The sequence below is a fragment of the Scyliorhinus torazame genome, chromosome 15, assembly GCF_047496885.1.
Source record: "Scyliorhinus torazame isolate Kashiwa2021f chromosome 15, sScyTor2.1, whole genome shotgun sequence".
Lineage (NCBI taxonomy): Eukaryota > Metazoa > Chordata > Chondrichthyes > Carcharhiniformes > Scyliorhinidae > Scyliorhinus > Scyliorhinus torazame.
In genome coordinates this window covers 56,019,638-56,040,750 of record NC_092721.1, presented here as the reverse complement: position 1 = coordinate 56,040,750, position 21,113 = coordinate 56,019,638, and the positions used below count along the sequence as shown (strand labels likewise).

Below are 21,113 nucleotides of genomic sequence, written 5' to 3'. Positions count from 1 at the left end.
AATAATATATTATTTTTTCTTTTTAAAAAAAATTTCTTTATTAGCCAGATCTTGGTTGAAAGTTAGAGGGATGGCAGGGAAGGGAGTGCAATGTTCCTTCTGCAGGATGTTTGAGGTGAGGGATGCCGTTAGTGTCCCTGCTGATTTTACCTGCAGGAAGTGCAGCCATCTCCAGCTCCTCCAAGACCGAGTTAGGGAACTGGAGCTGGAGTTGGATGAACTTCGGATCATTCGGGAGGCAGAGGAGGTCAAAGATAGCAGCTTCAGGGAATTAGTTACACCAGAGATAGATCTGGTGGGTAGATCATTGGAGATAGATGGGTAACTGTAAGAGGGACTGGGAAGAAGCAGTCAGTGCAGGGATCCCCTGCGGTCGTTCCCCTGAGTAACAAGTATACCGCTTTGGATACTTGTGGGGGGGGGGACTTACCAGGGGTAAGCCATGGGGTACGGGCCTCTGGCACGGAGTCTGTCCCTGTTGCTCAGAAGGGAAGAGGGGAGAGGAGTAGAGCATTAGTAATTGGGGACTCGATAGTCAGGGGCACAGATAGCAGATTTTGTGGGAGCGAGAGAGACTCACGTTTGGTATGTTGCCTCCCAGGTGCAAGGGTACGTGATGTCTCGGATCGTGTTTTCCGGGTCCTTAAGGGGGAGGGGGAGCAGCCCCAAGTCGTGGTCCACATTGGCACTAACGACATAGGTAGGAAAGGGGACAAGGATGTCAGGCAGGCTTTCAGGGAGCTAGGATGGAAGCTCAGAACGAGAACAAACAGAGTTATCATCTCTGGGTTGTTGCCCGTGCCACGTGATAATGAGATGAGGAATAGGGAGAGAGAGCAATTAAACACGTGGCTACAGGGATGGTGCAGGCGGGAGGGATTCAGATTTCTGGATAACTGGGGCTCTTTCTGGGGAAGGTGGGACCTCTACAGGCAGGATGGTCTACATCTGAACCTGAGTGGCACAAATATCCTGGGGGGGGAGATTTGTTAGTGCTCTTTGGGGGGGTTTAAACTAATGCAGCAGGGGCATGGGAACCTGGATTGTAGTTTTAGGGTACGGGAGAATGAGAGTATAGAGGTCAGGAGCACAGATTTGACGTCGCAGGAAGGGGCCAGTGTTCAGGTAGGTGGTTTGAAGTGTGTCTACTTCAATGCCAGGAGTATACGAAATAAGGTAGGGGAACTGGCAGCATGGGTTGGTACCTGGGACTTCGATGTTGTAGCCATTTCGGAGACATGGATAGAGCAGGGACAGGAATGAATGTTGCAGGTTCCGGGGTTTAGGTGTTTTAGTAAGCTCAGAGAAGGAGGCAAAAGAGGGGAGGTGTGGCGCTGCTAGTCAAGAGCAGTATTACGGTGGCGGAGAGGATGCTAGATGGGGACTCTTCTTCCGAGGTAGTATGGGCTGAGGTTAGAAACAGGAAAGGAGAGGTCATCCTGTTGGGAGTTTTCTATAGGCCTCCAAATAGTTCTAGGGATGTAGAGGAAAGGATGGCGAAGATGATCCTGGATAAGAGCGAAAGTAACCGGGTAGTTATTATGGGAGACTTTAACTTTCCAAATATTGACTGGAAAAGATAGAATTCGAGTACATTAGATGGGTCGTTTTTTGTACAATGTGTGCAGGAGGGTTTCCTGACACAGTTTGTTGACAGGCCAACAAGAGGCGAGGCCACGTTGGATTTGGTTTTGGGTAATGAACCAGGCCAGGTGTTGAATTTGGAGGTAGGAGAGCACTTTGGGGACAGTGACCACAATTCGGTGACGTTTACGTTAGTGATGGAAAGGGATAAGTATACACCGCAGGGCAAGAGTTATAGCTGGGGGAAGGGAAATTATGATGCCATTAGACATGACTTAGGGGGGGATAGGTTGGAGAAGTAGGCTACAAGTGTTGGGCACACCGGATAAGTGGAGCTTGTTTAAGGAACAGCTACTGCGTGTTCTTGATAAGTACGTACCGGTCAGGCAGGGAGGAAGGCGTCGAGCGAGGGAACCGTGGTTTACCAAAGAAGTGGAATCTCTTGTTAAGAGGAAGAAGGAGGCCTATGTGAAGATGAGGTGTGAAGTTTCAGTTGGGGCGATGGATAGTTACAAGGTAGCGAGGAAAGATCTAAAGAGAGAGCTAAGACGAGCAAGGAGGGGACATGAGAAGTATTTGGCAGGTAGGATCAAGGAAAATCCAAAAGCTTTCTATAGGTATGTCAGGAATAAAAGAATGACTAGGGAAAGAGTAGGACCAGTCAAGGACAGGGATGGGAAGTTGTGTGTGGAGTCTGAAGAGATAGGCGAGATACTAAATGAATATTTTTCGTCAGTATTCACTCAGGAAAAAGATAATGTTGTGGAGGAGAATGCTGAGACCCAGGCTATTAGAATAGATGGCATTGAGGTACGTAGGGAAGAGGTGTTGGCAATTCTGGACAGGCTGGAAATAGATAAGTCCCCGGGGCCTGATGGGATTTATCCTAGGATTCTCCGGGAAGCAAGGGAAGAGATTGCTGGGCCTTTGGCTTTGATTTTTATGTCATCATTGGCTACAGGAATAGTGCCAGAGGACTGGAGGATAGCAAATGTGGTCCCTTTGTTCAAAAAGGGGAGTAGAGACAACCCCGGCAACTATAGACCGGTGAGCCTCACGTCTGTTGTGGGTAAAGTCTTGGAGGGGATTATAAGAGACAAGATTTATAATCATCTAGATAGGAATAATATGATCAGGGATAGTCAGCATGGCTTTGTGAAGGGTAGGTCATGCCTCACAAACCTCATCGAGTTCTTTGAGAAGGTGACTGAACAGGTAGACGAGGGTAGAGCAGTTGATGTGGTGTATATGGATTTCAGTAAAGCGTTTGATAAGGTTCCCCATGGTAGGCTATTGCAGAAAATACGGAGGCTGGGGATTGAGGGTGATTTAGAGATGTGGATCAGAAATTGGCTAGCTGAAAGAAGACAGAGGGTGGTGGTTGATGGGAAATGTTCAGAATGGAGTACAGTCACAAGTGGAGTACCACAAGGATCTGTTCTGGGGCCGTTGCTGTTTGTCATTTTTATCAATGACCTAGAGGAGGGCGCAGAAGGGTGGGTGAGTAAATTTGCAGACGACACTAAAGTCGGTGGTGTTGTCGACAGTGCGGAGGGATGTAGCAGGTTACAGAGGGACATAGATAAGCTGCAGAGCTGGGCTGAGAGGTGGCAAATGGAGTTTAATGCAGAGAAGTGTGAGGTGATTCACTTTGGAAGGAATAACAGGAATGCGGAATATTTGGCTAATGGTAAAGTTCTTGGAAGTGTGGATGAGCAGAGGGATATAGGTGTCCATGTACATAGATCCCTGAAAGTTGCCACCCAGGTTGATAGGGTTGTGAAGAAGGCCGATGGAGTGTTGGCCTTTATTGGTAGAGGGATTGAGTTCCGGAGTCATGAGGTCATGTTGCAGCTGTACAAAACTCTGGTACGGCCGCATTTGGAGTATTGCGTACAGTTCTGGTCACCGCATTATAGGAAGGACGTGGAAGCTTTGGAGCGGGTGCAGAGGAGATTTACCAGGATGTTGCCTGGTATGGAGGGAAAATCTTATGAGGAAAGGCTGATGGACTTGAGGTTGTTTTCGTTAGAGAGAAGAAGGTTAAGAGGAGACTTAATAGAGGCATACAAAATGATCAGGGGGTTGGATAGGGTGGACAGTGAGAGCCTTCTCCCGCGGATGGAAATGGCTAGCACGAGGGGACATAGCTTTAAACTGAGGGGTAATAGATATAGGACAGAGGTCAGAGGTAGGTTCTTTACGCAAAGAGTGGTGAGGCCGTGGAATGCCCTACCTGCAACAGTAGTGAACTCGCCAACATTGAGGGCATTTAAAAGTTTATTGGATAAGCACATGGATGATAATAGCATAGTGTAGGTTAGATGGCTTTTGTTTCGGTGCAACATCGTGGGCCGAAGGGCCTGTACTGCGCTGTATCGTTCTATGTTCTATGTTCTAGGAACAGGCCCTTCGGCACTCCAAGCCCGTGGGTCCATATCCCTCTATTCCCATCCTATTCATGTATTTGTCAAGATGCCCCTTAAATGTCACTATCGCCCCTGCTTCCACCACCTCCTCTGGCAGCGAGTTCCAGGCACCCACTACCCTCTGCGTAAAATACTTGACTCGTACATCTACTCTATACCTTGCCCCTCACACCTTAAACCTATGCCCCCTAGTAATTGACCCCTCTACCCTGGGGAAAAGCCTCTGACTATGCACTCTGTCTATGCCCCTCATAATTTTGTAGACCTCTATCAGGTCACCCCTCAACCTCCGTTGTTCCAGTGAGAACAAACCGAGTTTATTCAACCTCTCCTCATAGCTAATGCCCTCCATACCAGGCAACATCCTGGTAAATCTCTTCTGCACCCTCTCTAAAGCCTCCACATCCTTCTGGTAGTGTAGCGACCAGAATTGAACACTATACTCCAAGTGTGGCCTAACTAAGGATCTATACAGCTGCAACACGACTTGCCAATTCTTATACTCAATGTCCCAGCCAATGAAGGCAAGCATGCCGTATGCCTTCTTGACTATCTTCTCCACTTGTGTTGCCCCTTTCAGTGACCTGTGGACCTGTACACCTAGATCTCTCTGACTTTCAATACTCTTGAGGAATCTACCATTCACTGTATATTCCCTACCTGCATTAGACCTTCCAAAATGCATTATCCCAATTTGTCCGGTTTAAACTCCATCTGCCATCTCTCCGCCCAAGTCTTCAAACAATCTAAATCCTGCTGTATCCTCTGACAGTCCTGATCGCTATCCGCAATTCCACCAACCTTTGTGTCGTCTGGAAACTTACTAATCAGACCAGTTACATTTTCCTCCAAATCATTTATATATACTACAAACAGCAAATTTCCCAGCACTGATACCTGCGGATAGTGTGTGTGTGTGGTGTGTGTGTTGTTTCATGTGTGTGTGTGTCTGGTGTGTGTGTTTGTGTGTGTGGTGTGTTGTGTTGTGTGTTTATGTGTGGTGTGTGTGTGTGTCTGATGTGTTGTTTCATGTGTGTGTGTGTGGTGTGTGGGTCTGGTATGTGTGTGTGCAGTGTGTGTGTGTGTGTGGTATGTTGTGTTGTGTGTTTATGTGTGGTGTTTGTGTCTGATGTGTTGTTTTGTGTGTGTGTGTGTGTGGTGCATTGTGTGTGTGGTGCGTGTGTGTATGTGTGTAGTGTGGTGTGTTTGGTGTGTGAGTGTTGTGTGTGTGATGTGTGTGTGTTGTATGTGTGTGGTGTGTTTGTGTGTATGTGTGCTTTGTGTGTTGTCTGTGTGTTGTGTGTATTCTGTGTGTGTTGTGTGTGTGTGTGTGTGTGTTGTGTCATGGGAATGTCACTTTAAGAAATGTTTGTCTGCTCAAATGGCTGCAGTGATGTCAGAGTGTGGGTGGAGCTGAGCTCTGGCTCTGCTTTTTAGTTTCGCTTTGAGGAAAAGCTTGGGTATGTCTGTGTTTTGTTTTAGTGTTGGGGCTACAGCCAGCCAAAGAAAGTGTAATTTTGTTCTCTCTGGCATCTAAAGACTATCTCTTGATCATTTGGTGAATTCAGAGTGATAACTGCTCTCAGTAGAGAATTTAAACCTGATGTGCTTCTGTAAAAAGGATTTTTGTCTTATGGATGTAAAAAGGAAATTGTCAGGATTACTTAGAGTGTTATATTCTTTGGGGGGGGGGGGGGGGGGGGGTGGCGGTGTATTTGAATTGATGGGTGCTAAGATGTTCACTGTATGTTTTAAAAAGGTTAACTTGAGTTCATAGAATAAACATTGTTTTGCTTTAAAAATTTCTTTTCAATTTCCGCTGCACCACGCCTGTAGAGTGGGCCGTGTTTCCCATACCACAATCTAGTAAAAGTCGTGGGTCAGGTGAACTCCATGATACACTTTGGGGGTCTCTAAACCCTGGCCCATAACAAATTGGGGGCTCGAGGGGGATAAAAGTCGATCTATTGGATAGGCTTAGTGAACTAAAGACAGTGAGGGGTAAGCATATTTTGGTTGCTTTTCAGGTGTGGTATTTCAGGAGCAGCACGGTGGTGCAGTGGTTAGCACAAACTGCCTCACGGTGCCGAGGTCCCAGGTTCGATCCCGGCTCTTGGTCACTGTCCGTGTGGAGTTTGCACATTCTCCCCGTGCTTGTGTGGGTTTTGCCCCCACAACCCAAAGATGTGCAGGTTAAGTGGATTGGCCATGCTAAATTGCCCCTTAAATGGAAAAAATGAATTGGGTACTCTAAATTTATAAAAAAATTAAGTAGAGAGTGTGTTGTGGACAATGGCTCGTTCAGAGGCTCTGAAGTTTTTGGGAGTGGAGACGGTCACACGCAGTACCTTACGGACAGAAACTAAAAACAGACTTTTAGAGTTGGCAAAAACATTGCAGTTAACATTACCTGACAAAATGCGAAAAGATGAGGTAATTATGGTGGCGGCTAAGCATTTAAAATTGCCTGAGATACAGTTTGACTCATTGGAAATAGCAAAAATTCAGTTACAAATTAAACAAATGGAACTTGAGAAAGAATTAAAGCAGCTTGAATACGAAAGAGAGGACGAAGAAAGAGTTGAGAGGAAAAAGAAAAAGAGAGAGAAGAAAGGAAAACAGAAAGAATAGCCCTTGCAGAATATGAAGAAAGAGAAAGGGAGGTACAGATCAGGGAAAAAGATAAAGAGAGAGTTTGAACTTCAGAAAATGGCCATGAAACATGACAGTCAGTTAAAATTGGCGGACATAAAGGGAAACGTACAATTGGAGGATAGTGATGAGGATAATGAGAAAGAGCGTCATAGTCGAAGGCTTGGTGAGGATCCATGCAATGCCAAGGTTTGATAAGAAGGAGGTAGGAGGTAGAATGTGGGTATTACTGATTCAAACAAAGATGGTAAGTAGGGCTAGTGAAGTGTTTGCATCACTATCGGAGGAGGTATCTGGGACGTATGAGGAGGTGAAAAAAATCCATCTTAGGTGCATACAAACTAGTGCCTGAAGCCGACAGACAAAGGTTTAGAAATGTAAGGAAAGAATTTGGTCAAGCATACATGGAGTTTGAAAGGGTCAACAGAGTAATTATGATGGGTAGATAAGGGCTTTGAAAATAGACCAAACGCACGAAGTTCTCAGAGAAATTATACTTTTGGAGGAGTCTAAAAATTAAATTCCTGATGTAGTGAGAACTCATGTGCAAGAGCAGAGGGTGAAAACTGCAAGATTAGCAGCAGAAATGGCAGATGATTATGAATTAGCTCATAAATCAAAGCTTGGATCCGACATCAGTTTCAGCCTGTGAGGGATAGAAACTGGGGACATGAGAAATACTCAAGCGGTAGAGGTAAAGGTGATCTGATGGGAGATAATGAGAGTGTGCCTCAGATTAAAAACGGAATCCAGGAGGGTGGAAGAGACATGAAAAGTTTAAAATGTTTTCACTGTAATGAACTAGGCCATGTAAAGTCACAGTGTTGGTGGTGGAACAAAAGAACTGGGAAGGCTGATATGGTAACACAGGATAAAGGAAAGCCTAAGTGAAGCAAAGGAGGTGCAAAAGAGTGTACGGCCTGATCAAGAGGTGATTGATAAGAAGGTGCCAGATATCTTTAAATAATTTATTTGTGCGGGTAAGTTTACTCATGTATATCAAGGGGAGCAGGAAAAGCAGTCCCAATTTTAAGAGATACGGGAGCTAGTCAATCTTTAATGGTTAGAGAGGAGGATTTATGTAGTTTGGGAGGAATATTGCCAGAAAATTTGGTAATATGTGGAATTCAGGGTGAGAGGAGTAGTGTTCCATTATATAAGGAAAGGTTGGAAAGTCCAGTAAAGAGTGGTGAAGTGGTTGTAGGACTAATAGAGAAACTATCTTGTCCAGGAATACTTTTTATCTTAGGCAATGATATAGCTGGATTGCAGGTGGGAGTGATGCCTACTGTGATTGATATGCTAGTGGAAAATCAGACAACTGAAGTGTTGAAGGACGAGTATCCTGGGATTTTTCGGATTGTGTAGTAACAAGGTCGCAATGTCGCAGGTTAAGACAAGAGGGGAAATCAAAGAGTGAAGATAAAGTTGAAGTGCAATTATCAGAAACGATTTTTTATCTGATAGACACGGAAGAGGAATCTGAGTGTATACCAGAGTGTTATTAACGTAAAAGTGATGTCTTGATGAGAAAATGGAGACCATTACATATGCAGACAGATGAAAAGTGTGCAGAAGTTCATCAAGTAGTATTGCCGGTCGGGTATAGAAAGGTGGTGTTGCGAGTTGCACATGAGGTACCAGTGGGAGGTCATTTGGGAGAAAGGAAAACTCAAGCTAAAATACGAAAACGTTTTTATTGGCCTGGACTACATAAAGATGTAGTTAAATTGTGATTGATAAGAAGGTGCCAGATCTCTTTAAAGAATTTACTTGTGCGCGTAAAGTTTACTCATGTGTATCAGGAGGAGCAGGTAAAGCAGTCACAATTTTAAGAGATAGGTGTCAAATTTTAGGGAACGTTTAAATAGAGCAGGGGAACTGGCGAGACAACATTTAAAAGATGCACAACATGTGATGAAACGGTAGCAGACAAGAAATCCAAAGTTCGTAGTTTTGCCAGTGGAGATAAAGTTTTAGTATTGTTACCAATGGTCGGTGAACTTTTAAAAGCAAGGTTTCATGGACCTTATCAGATTGAAAGGAAATTAAGTGAGGTGAATTATGTGTTAAGAACACCATATAGAAGGAAAACTCACCGAGTGTGTCATGTGACTATGCTTAAAAGGCACTTTGAAAGGGATGGAGAGAAAAAGGAGGAGGTTTTAATGATTCTAACTCAAAGTGATGAACCAAATCCAGATGACTGTGAATTTGACATACCTCAAATTAAATTGGAAAACGAGGATGTTCTTAAAAATTGGGATACATTGTTGAGTTACCTTCCAGAGGAAAATCGGACTGACCTGAAAAAGTCATTGATATCACATGGGCAAGTATTTGGAGATAAATTGGGAAGTACTAAAATGGCTATACATGATGTGGATGTGGGAAATGCTGTTCCAATCAAACAACATCCATTTGGAATTAACCCTTTGAAATTGGCACAGATTAACAAAGACATTGAAAGTATACTTAAAAATGGCATAATTGAAGTGGGTTGCAGCCAATGGAGCTCATCCATAGTGATGGTACCAAAACCGAATGGTACTCAACGGTTGTGTGTGGACTGTAGAAAGTTTACAAGAACGGACTCTTATCCTATCCCACATTTGGAGGATTGCATTGAGAAAGTGGGACAATCAGCTTGTATTTCCAAATTGGATTTACTCAAAGGCCGACAGGGCGAAGGAGATTTCAGCTTTTGTGACTCCAGATGATCTATACCAATTCAAAGGTATGCCATCGACGATCTGGTAATTTTTAGCCAGACATGGACAGAACATTTGAAGCATTTGATGGAGTTATTCGATCAACTTCAGGAGGCGGGTTTGGTGATAAGCCTAGCCAAAAGCGAATTTGGAAAAGCCCAAGTCACTTTCCGTGGCCAATAAATCGGACAGGGTCGAATAGTCACACGGGATGTGAAAACAAAAGTTATTGGGGAGTTTCCGATACCCTCGACACAACGGGAAACAACTTCTGGGTATGAGTGGATTTTACCGGAAATTTGTACCAAAGTTTAGTAGCGTGGTCGCTCCACTGACTGACTTGTGAAGAAGCGTAACAAATTCCAGTGAACATCAGAGTGTCAACGGGCATTTGACGGCCTGAAGATTGTGGTAACCACTGCTCCTGTGTTGGCCATCCCAGATTATGCCAAACCATTCAAAGTGGCTTTTGATGCGAGTGATGTGGGCGTAGGTTTGTTGCTTCTACAAGACGACGAAGGGCTAGAGCAGCCTATTGGTTATTTTTCAAAACAATTTAATTCTCACCAGAAGTATTCCACGCTTGAGACGGAGACTTTGAGCTTGGTGCTGGCTTTGCAACATTTTCAAATTTCTGTGACAAGCAATCCGTCTGACACAATTATCTGTACTGATCATAATCCACTGACGTTTTTGGCCCGATTCCGGAATAACAATGCCAGACTGTTTCGATGGAGTTTATTGTTACAGCCATTTCATTTAAAAATCATACATATGGCAGGACGAGAAAACGTGATAGCCGATACTTTGTCAAGAATGTGATGACGAGTTACAGGAAGAAGAACTGAAACGGACTATGTTATTATGCCTGTTTGCGTGTATTATTTTTTTAAACGAAAAATACTGTCTGTATTTCTTAAAGGAAAGTGAAAAGGTGAAAAATGAACCATGTTGAAGTTGATGGTTTATTTTTTTTTCTTGGGGGGAGGTGTCATGGGAATGTCACTTTGAGAAATGTTTGTCTGCTCAAGTGGCTGCAGTGATGTTTGAGTGTGGGTGGAACTGAGCTCTGGCTCTGCTTTTCGTTTCGCTTTGAGGAAAAGCTTGGGTGTGTCTGTGTTTTTTGGTTTTGTTTTAGTGTTGGAGTTACAGCGAGCCAAAGAAGGTGTAATTTTGTTCTCTCTGGCATCTAAAGACTATCTCTTGATCATTTGATGAATTCAGAGTGATAATTGCTCTCAGTAGAGAATTTAAAACTCATGTGCTTCTGTAAAAAGGATTTTTGTCTTATGGATGTTAAAAGGAAAGTTTCAGGATTACTTAGTGTTATATTCTTTGGGGGGGTGTATTTGAATTGATGGGTGCTAAGACGTTCACTGTATGTTTTAAAAAGGTTACTGAGTTCATAGAATAAACATTGTCTTGCTTTAAAAAATACTTTAATATTTATGCTGCACCACACCTGTGGAGTGGGCTGTGTGCTCCCCAAACCACAATCTAGTAAAAGACGTGGGTCAGGTGAACGCCATGATACACTTTGGGGTTCTCTAAACACTGGCCCATAACAGTTGTGTGTGTGGTGTGCTGTGTGTGTGTGGTGTGTGTGGTGTCTATGCCTGTTATTAGAATCCACAGTAAACTGCAGCCTCTGGGTTGATTATTACTTTATGGCATTTAAAATCTTCAGCAGAAAATGAAAAGTTCATTGACTTATCTCATATCAAAATCAATTATGTTAAAATAGAGAACCTTAGTGTGATACTGGGCAGGATTCTCTTTTTGGGAGACTATGGGCACGATTGTCCGGCCACGTTGCACTCAAGCGAGAGCACAACGCGGCTGGGGAATCCTTGGAGAGGCTTCCAGCGGACCTCCCGACAGGCTCAGTGTCTCAGGAGATTCACGGAAGTCCTGCGAGATGTCAGAGTCGGAACGCAGCCCAAAATGGGCAGGACTGAATGACGCTCGCGGGAGTAGGTCAAAAATCTACTTGTATCCTAGCTGTGTGGGCTCCCTCGATTCTCCGGCCTCTCCAGGGAGGCTGCAGCCAGGCGCCCATCACTGCTGGTCCACACAAATGTGGACCAGGCGAAGTGGCGCCCGGGGTCTCCCAGGCCACCGGAGACCCCTGGGAGGTCAAGGTAAGTGTAGTGTGGCTCCCTGGCCATCCCCCTGGATCATGGGTACCTTGGCGCTATCACCCTGGCACTGCCCAGGTGCCCAAATGGTACTGCCAAGCTGGCAGGAACACTGTCAGCATGCCAGCGCTAAATAAATTTTTAAGTGTGGGCAAAATCGGTGAGAAACTCCCCAGGGCCCAAAAAAGTAATTAAGTGTCATCGAATAGCGGTGGGGAACTTGCTGGTAGAGCCGGCAGGAAACTCCCTGAAAAACCCACCACAAATTAACTAGGCAGTTTTTGGGAGAATCTCCCGCTGGAGGAAAATTGCTACCGATTTTGAATCCTTCGCCATGCAAATTTCCACATGGGCTGCCATTTTGAGCGCCCGGCCCTTTAGCGAAGTCCAGCAGCAAACACCCCCCCTCACCCCCACCCCACCCCGACCAGGTGCATAGATGAGGGAAATGCAGTTGACATAGTCTACTTGGACTTCGGCAAGGCTTTTGATGAGAGACTGATAGCGGAAGTAAGAGCCCGGGGATCCAAGGACATTTGGAAAATTGGATCCACAATTGGCTGAGTGGCAGGAAGCAGCAGGTAATGGTCGAGGAGCGTTTTTCCGACTGGAAACCTGTGTCCAGTGGGGTCCCACAGGGATCACTGTTGGGGCCCTTGCTACTTGCGCTTTATATAAATGATTAAATATGAATGTAGGCGAGTTCATCAGATGATACGAAAATTGGTGGGGTGGTAAATAGTAAGGGAGATTATAGGAGAATATTGATGGGCTGGTCAGATGGGCTGATCAGTAGCAAATAGAACTCAATCTGAGCTGATGCACTTGGACAGGACAAACAAGGCAGGGGAATACATGATAAACGGCAGGACCCTGAGAAGCACGTGGATCAGAGGGACCTTAGAATACACTGGTTCCTTATGGTAGCAGAGCAGCTGGATACAGTGGGTAAGAAGATATATGGTATAATTGCCTTTAATAGCTGAGGCGTAGAGTTTAAGATCAGGGAGGTTATGATGGAACTGTATCAAATGTTGGTTAGGTCACAGCTAGAGTATTGTGTGCAGTAACGAAAGAGAAAATGCTGGAAAATCTCAGCAGGTCTGGCAGCATCTGTAGGGATGAAAAGAGCTAACATTTTGAATCACATCTCATTTCAACTGTCTTTTACCATTTCTTTCTTTCTTGTCTTTCTTAATATATATTAACCCCCCCCCCCCCCCATCTTATCCACCTTTCCTTTCACCTTCTCTCCTTTGCTTCCCCTTTCCCCTCCCCCCACATCTCCATCTGTCACAGTTTAGCCTCTGATGTTAGTTTCTCTGCTGTTTGACCTCTCACATCTTTTGTTCTCTCTCAGTGCCATTAGCACTCTTTTCCCCTAGTTTCTGTGGCTATTAGAACCCTGTTTCCCTGGGTTTCTGTGGCTACGACTCATCTTTCATTCTCACTCCACAGTATAAATATTTCCCACTTTCTCTGCCTGTTAGCTTTGACAAAGAGTCATCGGACTCGAAACGTTCGCTCTTTTCTCTCCCTACAGATGCTGCCAGACCTGCTGAGATTTTCCAGCATTTTCTCTTTCGCTTCAGATTCCAGCATCCGCAGTAATTTGCTTTTATTATTGTGTGCAGTACTTGAATTCATATTACAGGGTGCGGAGGGGATTTACCAATATGTTGCCTCGACTGGAGAGTGTTAGTTATGAAGAGAGATTGGATAGACTGGGGTTGTTTGCCTTGGAGCAGAGGAGACTGAGGGGTGACATGATTGAGGGGCATAGAAAGCGTGGACAGGGAAAGGAGGTTTGGAGGGAATGTGAGTTTTACCCAGAGGGTGGTGGGCGTCTGGAACTCACTGTCTGAAAGGGTGGTGATGGCAGACATCCTCATTACATTTAAGAAGTATTTAGACGTTCACTTGCAATGCCTAGGAATACAAGGCTTTGGGACAAGTGCTGGAAAATGGGATTAGAATACTTAGGTGCTTGTTTTTGACTGGTGAAGACATGATGAGCTGAAGGGCCTCTTCTGTGCTTTAGATCTCTATGAGTCTATGACTTACCAAATTGAAAATATTCCGCCTAATTTGCCGTATTACACCTGGGAAGGTTGGTCGCAATAACTCTTGATAACTTGATGGCCAAGAACGGTATTTTTGATCCCTTTCCAGGTCATTCATCCACTAAAACAACAAGAAACAAATATGTTCAAGATCCACAAATACAGTGATTACAGTGAAATTCTCGCTCTTGGACAGGGTTTTACAGGAAGGATATCACTGGGAACAGGAATCTCAAGTTGTTTTGATGCACCTCTTGGAAACCTATCCCAGCAAAAGATTGGTTGAAATTTTGCTGAAGTGACCTGTTTGGTGAAGGATGCAAAATGTGAAAGGTGTACCAAAACAGACGATTGGTTAAAATGATATTGCCCAATTTCAGACTTTCAAGAAGCCAATGAATACCTTTCAAACTATAAGCGGTTCTATAATTTTTTTGTGCAATTAACAGATCTCTCATACATGCAGCAATACAAAGGACACAAGACGTCGGGGGCGCACTTAGATTTGGGGGGAAAAAACCCCATGAGACATCTTAGAACGCACAAGCCCATCCAATGACTCATCTCCAAGCAAAAACACGAGAAAGGCAAAAGCAAAACTGAAACCTGTAAAGAAAAATGAGATGAAATGAGGGCAAATATTGGATCTGAAATAATTGAACTCAATGTTGAGCCCAGAAGATTTGAGGACAAAGCTGAGGACAAAGAGAATTAACATGTAAGGCAATTTATTTGTGGTTTTACTCATTTTTTCGTTTTGCTTTTGGATGGTAGCTGTTCTCATCATTCTACCATTCACACTCGCTCTAGACCCTTCACTCTTGCATCACCAACCTTTTTGTCATTTAATCTCTCCTGTCTTCCACCCTATCACAGACCTTCCCTTTTGTTCTCTATCCCTTGCCAGGCACTGCCCCCCCACCCCGGCCACACCTTGCTGAAACACCTGCGGCGGGATTCTCCATCCACCAATGCCAAAATCGGGAATGGCATTGGGCGGAGAATCGGTTTTAACGCTGAAATTGTGGCGGGCATCAGGTTCACACCAAAATGCAATCCTCCGGCACCTTGACAGCGGCGAAATGCGTTCCACTCTGCACGCACAGTAAATCCCATTTGCATATCATTAGTGGGCCTCCCCGATTCTCCGCCTCCACTGGGAGGGAATTCCCAATGGGGAGGTTCACTTGTACTTTTAAAAATCAGGAAACAGATGGCGAGGCTGATGAGGGAGAGAGAGGAGGTCGGGCACGTAGAAGCGCGACCGTGGGCTGCTGGTCCTAACACGGGCCAGGCTGGCTGTGGGGGGTGGCCCTGCCAGGGCCAGGAGGTTGGGAGGACAGGCCATGGGGCTGGAGTGACCCCCCACGGGACAGGGGCAGTATCCAGGCACGGACCACCATGCAAGGCAGCCATCTTGCTGCGCATTCCAACGATCATCCACCATGGCCCGCAGGTTCTGCAGAATTGCACTGACCATATGGGTACCCCCACCCCTGCATTCCACTCCCCGCCCACCAATCCATTTCAATGTGGACTGAGCCCACCAGGATGCCTAGGCAGTGGGGTTCGCTGCTATCGCCGAGATGCCCCGGGTCCAGGGGTTGACTGATGGGTACATATCACACTATGAGCACCTGCAGATGACAGGTCGCTCTTCACAAACCAAAGGGGTTCCACTTAGTGAACATGCAGCAACAGTGTGAACATGATTTGCACATCATACACACCTGTGCCTGATACTCTGAAGTGTGCACGTTTCTTCCATTGGGGGCTGCAAGGTAGGTTAGTTGTGTTATGGGCCAGGGTTTAGAGAACCTCAAAGTGTATCATGGAGTTCACCTGACCCACAACTTTTAATAGATTGTGGTATGGGGAGCACACGGCCCACTCTACAGGTGTGGTACAGCACAAATGGAAAAGTATTTTTTAAAGCAAAACAATGTTTATTCTATGAACTCAAGTTAACCTTTTTAAAATAGTGAACAACATGGCGATCATTAATTCAAATACAACCCCCAAAGAATACAACACTAAGTAATCCGTAAGCTGTCCTTTTAACATCCAGAAGACTTAAGAAACCCCTTTTAACAGAAGCACATTAGGTTTACATCCACTACTGAGAACATTTATAATTCTGAATTCACCAAATGATCAAGAGATAGTATTTTCATGGCAGAGAGATCAACAGTACATCTGCTCTGCCTGGCTTCAGCTCCAACACTGAAAACAAAACTAAAACACACCTTGCAGCAAACAGCCTAAAACGAAAGTAAAAAGCTGACAGACACCCAGCTCCACCCACTCTCTGACATCACTGCAGTAGTAAACACCCATTTCTTAAAGATACTCTCACTACAGATATTTATATACACACCCATTTATAAACACCCATTTCCTAAAGGTACTCTCACATGACAGTTGTTTCACAGCTCCAGGGCCCCAGGTTCAAATCCCGGTTTGGGTCACTGTCTGTGCGGGGTCTGCACGTACTCCCAGTGTCCGCGTGGGTTTCCTCCAGGCGTTCTGTTACCTCTCACAGTCCAATGATGTGCAGGTTAGGTGGATTGGCCATGCTAAATTACCCTTAGTGTCCAAAAAGGTTAGGTGGGGTGACTGGGTTACGGGGATAGGGTGGAGGTGTGGGCTTAGGTAGGGTGCTCTTTTCAAGGGCCAGTGCAGACTCGATGGGCTGAGTAGCCTCCTTCTGCACTGTAAATTCTAGGATTCTATGACAGTCAGTAAAGCAATAGCAACTCACAGCTCCGAGTGGAGCCCAGTGGCTCCTCACCTCAGCGGCGTCTGCCAGCCTCCACGTTGGTGACCACTCTGTCCTCAGGCTCCCCAGTGACCTCCAGGGCCCGCTCCACAAAGCAAGTGAGGATTCTTACGTCCGGCACACCATCACCAGTCTGGACCCTCTCTGGCGATTGTGGGAGAGCTTCTCCTGGGGAGGCACAGAGAGGGGGGTGGGAGGGGGAGGTGTGACAGAAGTCTGGGGTGGGTCGAAGGGAGAGGAAGGTGGAGGGGGGTTGGGGGTCGCATGGAGATTTGGGAATGGAAAGGTCACGGGGTAGAATGGGTTGGGGCATTGGTGTTTACTCACTCGTGCTGCCCGGTAGGTCATTGACCTTTTACCGGCACTGGAGGCCAGTCCTCTTGGCCACACTCCTGCCGCTCACAGCCGCCGCCAACTCATCCCAGGCAACACTCACCTATGGATGACCCTCCAGATCTCGGGGGAACAGGACATGCCTCCTGTCCTCCACTGCGTCTAGGAGCCTCCCCAGATCTGATACCCGAATTTTGGGGCCGGTCTCCTGGACGCCGTTGTTGTGAGCTGGCTGGGGTTGGCTGAGCAAGTGCAGCTTAAGTGCTGCTCAACCTTGTTAGCGGGGGGGGAGGGCACGTGGTCCCGGTGAATCGGCTGGCATACCTTCATTTGCGGCAAGAAGCACATGGGGGCCTCGTTAAGTGGACCAATTAATGTTGAATGGTGTTGCCAGCTTCGCCAGGACGAGCGGCGGGAACCTTGTGGCAGTTCCCGCTCACTACTAGACTCAGAAATTTTTCGGAGAACCGTGATTGAATAGCGGATGGGAGCATGCCGGCAGAGCCGGTGGGAATCTCCCTGAAAACCCGCCACAATTGAACTTATAAATATTTTGGGAGAATCGTGCCCAATAACTTGGATGCTTGATTTATAGGGTGCAATGCTCCGGAGGGGAGTGTACCGGGGGCAGTAGCATTGGAAGAGGGGCGGAAAGGATAGTGGGGCGGCACCATCGGGAGGGTGGGGCAGTGCTGTACACTTGTACGAGAAACATAGAACCAGTATGAAGCCTCTGCTTTTCGTACCGCAATGCTGGCCGACCACCAATCCCAGGCCCCATCCCCGAGACATGGGGCCATGCCCCCCTTCATCCCCCCCCCCCCCCCCCCCCCCCAGCCCCCGCAACCCCCCCCCCCCCCCACCCAACACGCCTTTCCCACACACACAACCGCGGACATGTGCCGGATTCTGGGGCCAATCCCCTGGGTGTTCGGAGGTTGGCTGCTGCGTATGTGGTGCTGCCTTCCGCGGTGTTAAAGCAGTGCCCACACATCAAGGGTGATAGGCAATGAGCCCCACATGCCACATGGCTTGCCCACCCACGGGGATGCACTTGTGATGTGTGAAGTGCTCACTTAAAAAAAATTTTTTTAGAGTACCCAATTCATTTTTTCCAATTAAAGGCAATTTAGCGTGGCCAATCCAACTACCCAACACATCTTTTTCGGTTGTGGGGCGAAACCAACACAAACATGGGGAGAAGGAGCCTTGGTGAGTTACTGCATCTTGTAGGTGATACATATGGCTTCCACTGTTCGTCGGTGGAGGAGGGTTTGAATGTTTCTGAAGGGGGAGTAATCAAGCAGACTGCTTTGTCCTGGATGGTGTTGAGCTTCTTGAGTGTTGTTAGAGCTGCACTCATCCAGGCAAGTGGAGAGTTTTCCATTCCACTCCTGACCTGTGCCTTGTAGATGGTGTACAGGCTTCAGCAGGTCAGGAGTTTAGTTACTCGACGTAGAATTCCTAGTATTTGACCTGCCCTAGTAGCCATATTATTAACGTGGCACACACTTCCACCATATCCCCATAACCCAGTAACCCCACTTAACCTTTTTGGACACTAAGGGCAATTTAGCCTGGCCAATTCACCTAACCTGTGCATCTTTGGACTGTGGGAGGAAACCAGAGCACCCGGAGGAAACCCACGCAGACACGGGGAGAACGTGCAGACTCCGCACAGTTCAGTTTCTGATCAATGGCAGCGGATTCAGCGATGGTAATGTCATTGAATGTCAAGGGGCAGTGCTTAGACCCTCTCCTGTAGGAGATGGTCATTGCCTTGTACTTGTCAGGTTTGTGCAAATGCAATTTGCCACTTGTCAGCCCAAGTCAGGTTTGGGCCAGGTCCAGGTTTGACCCGGTCTTGCATTTGGACATGGACTGCTTCATGATCTGTGGAGTCACGAATGGTGCTGAACATTGTGCAGTCATCGCAAACAGCCCCACTTCTGACCTTATGATGGAAGGGATGAAGCAGCTGAAGATGGTTGAGCCTGGGACTACCCCGGGGACCTCCTGCAATGATGTCCTGGAGTTGAGATGATTGACCTCCAACCACCACAACCATCTTCCTTTGTGTCAGATATGATTCCAACCAGCGGAGAGTTTTCCCCCTGATTCCCATTGACTCCAGTTTAGCTTGGGCTCCTTGATGTCAAGGGCAGTTACCCTCATCTCATATCTGGCATTCAGCTCTTTTGCCCATGTTTAAACCAAGGCTGTAATCAGGTCAGGAGCTGAATGACCTTGGCAGAAGCCAAACTGATCATCTGTGAGCAGGTTATTGCCGAGTAAGTGCCGCTTGATAGCACTGTTGATTACTCTTTCCATCACTTTGCTGATGTTGGAGAGTCGACTGAGAGGGTGGTAATTGGCTGGGTTGGATCAATCCTCTTTCGTATGTACAGGACGCACCTGGGCAATTTTCCAAATTGCCAGATAGATGCCAGTGTTGTAGCTGCACTGGGACATTTTGGCGAGGTGTGCGGCAAGTTCTGGAGCACAAATCTTCAGTACTATTGCTAGGAAGCCTTTGCAGTATCCAGTGCCTTCAGCCATTTCTTGATATCACATGGAATGAACTGTATTGGCTGAAGACTGACATCTGTGATGCTGGGGCCCTCTGGAGGCGATCGAGATGGATCACCCACTCGGCACCTCTGTCGAGTGGATATTCCGTTGTTGCGAATGCCTCAGCCTTGTCTTTTGCACATATGTGCTGGGCTCCTCCATCAGTGAGGATGGGGAGATTTGTGGAGCCTCCTCCTCCAGTGAGTTGTTTAATTGTCCACCACCATTTACGGCTGGATGTGGCAGGACTACAGAACATAGATCTGATTTGTTTGTTGTGGAATCTCTGAACTCTGACTGTTACTTGCTGCTTATGCTGCTGTTTGGCACACAAGTAGCCCTGTGTTGTAGCTTCACCAGGTCAACACCTCATTTTTCAGTATGCCTGATGTTGCTCCTGGCATGCTCTCCTGCACCCTTCATTGAACCAGGGTTGATCTCCTGGCTTGGTGGTAATAGTAGAATGGGGGATATACAGGTCTTGAGGTTGCAGATTGTGGTTGAATACAATATGGGTGCATTCCCAGATTAATTGTTATTATTAGACTTATGTATGTAAATGTACCAATACATTTTTTAAAATGTTATGATTATAACCCCTTAATGTTGTGCTTTACGGTTTTGGTGAAACATTAGTTCAGTATAGAAAAGTCACGTCCAGGTAGGATATGTTATTCAGGGAAGCAAGAATAGACACGGTGGACGTTCTAAACAATTGGATGGGATGGTGGGACGCGAAATTCTCGGCCAAAGTCTTTGGTTGCTCTTCAAGTTTTCAGTTTCTGTAGTGATTGTGGGCAGCACGGCAGCACAGTGGTTAGCACAGTTGTTTCACAAGTCCAGGGTCCCAGGTTTGATTCCCGGCTTGGGTTACTGTCTGTGCAGAGTCTGCACGTTCTCTCCGTGTCTGCGTGGATTTCCTCCAGGTGTTCTGGTTTCCTCCCACAGTCCAAAGATGCGCAGGTTAGGTGGATCGGCCATGATAAATTGCCCTTAGTGTCCAAAAAGGTTAAGTGGAGTTACTGGGTTACGGGGATATGGTGGAAGCGTGTGCTTGAGCGGGGTTCTCTTTCGAAGGGCCGCGCAGACTCGATGGGTCGAATGGCCTCCTTCAGCACTGTAAATTCTATGATTCTATGATTATTCACTTTATGGGCGGGACCCAGAAATCCTCCTTTGTTACAAAGTGGTACAAGTGGACTGAATAATTGGAAATGTTATACACCTGTTTAAAAAGCGGTGAGGGATAAATCCAGTAACTAACAGTCAGTCAGCCTAATGTCATGGTGGGGAAATATAATAATCAGGGGAAAAATTAGCTGTCTCTTAGAAAAATATACATTGATCAAAGACAACCAGTGTGGAATTGTGAAAGGCAAATTGTGTCTGAAATACTTGATTGTGTTCTTTGATGAAGGAACATAAAAGATTTTATGAGTTTCTGTTCCAAAGCTGTACCTCAAAGTTTTCACATAGAATCATACAATCCCTACAGTGCAGCAGGAGGCCATTTGCCCCATTGAGTCTGTACCGGTCCTCCAAAAGAGCACCCTAAAAAGGCCCATGCCTATCCCCGTAACCCCACCTATCCCTTTGGACACAAAGGGGAATTTAACATGGCCAATCCACCTAACCTGCACATCTTTGGACTGTGGGATGAAACTGGAGCACCTGGAGGATACTTATGCAAACACAGGGAAAACCTCCACCCAGACAGTCACCCAAGGTCAGATTCAAACCCGAATCCCTGGCGCTGTGAGATAGCAGTGCTATCCACTATGCCACCAGGCCACCCAAATCTTGAAAATGTAATAAGGAGAAGAATATAATCATAATGAACATAGACAGACTGA

The 21,113-nt window shown here is 46.3% G+C and overlaps 1 protein-coding gene across 2 annotated transcripts in view; it reads right to left on the bottom strand.

Annotated features, from left to right (window-relative positions):
• Window positions 1–21,113, bottom strand: part of LOC140391602 (UDP-glucose:glycoprotein glucosyltransferase 2-like) — a 731,169-nt gene that overhangs the window by 314,050 nt on the left and 396,006 nt on the right. For both annotated transcript variants that reach the window (XM_072476257.1, XM_072476258.1), the window contains exon 14: window positions 13,579–13,698. In XM_072476257.1, the coding sequence (XP_072332358.1) occupies window positions 13,579–13,698 (120 nt within the window). The remainder of the gene's footprint in view (window positions 1–13,578; window positions 13,699–21,113) is intronic.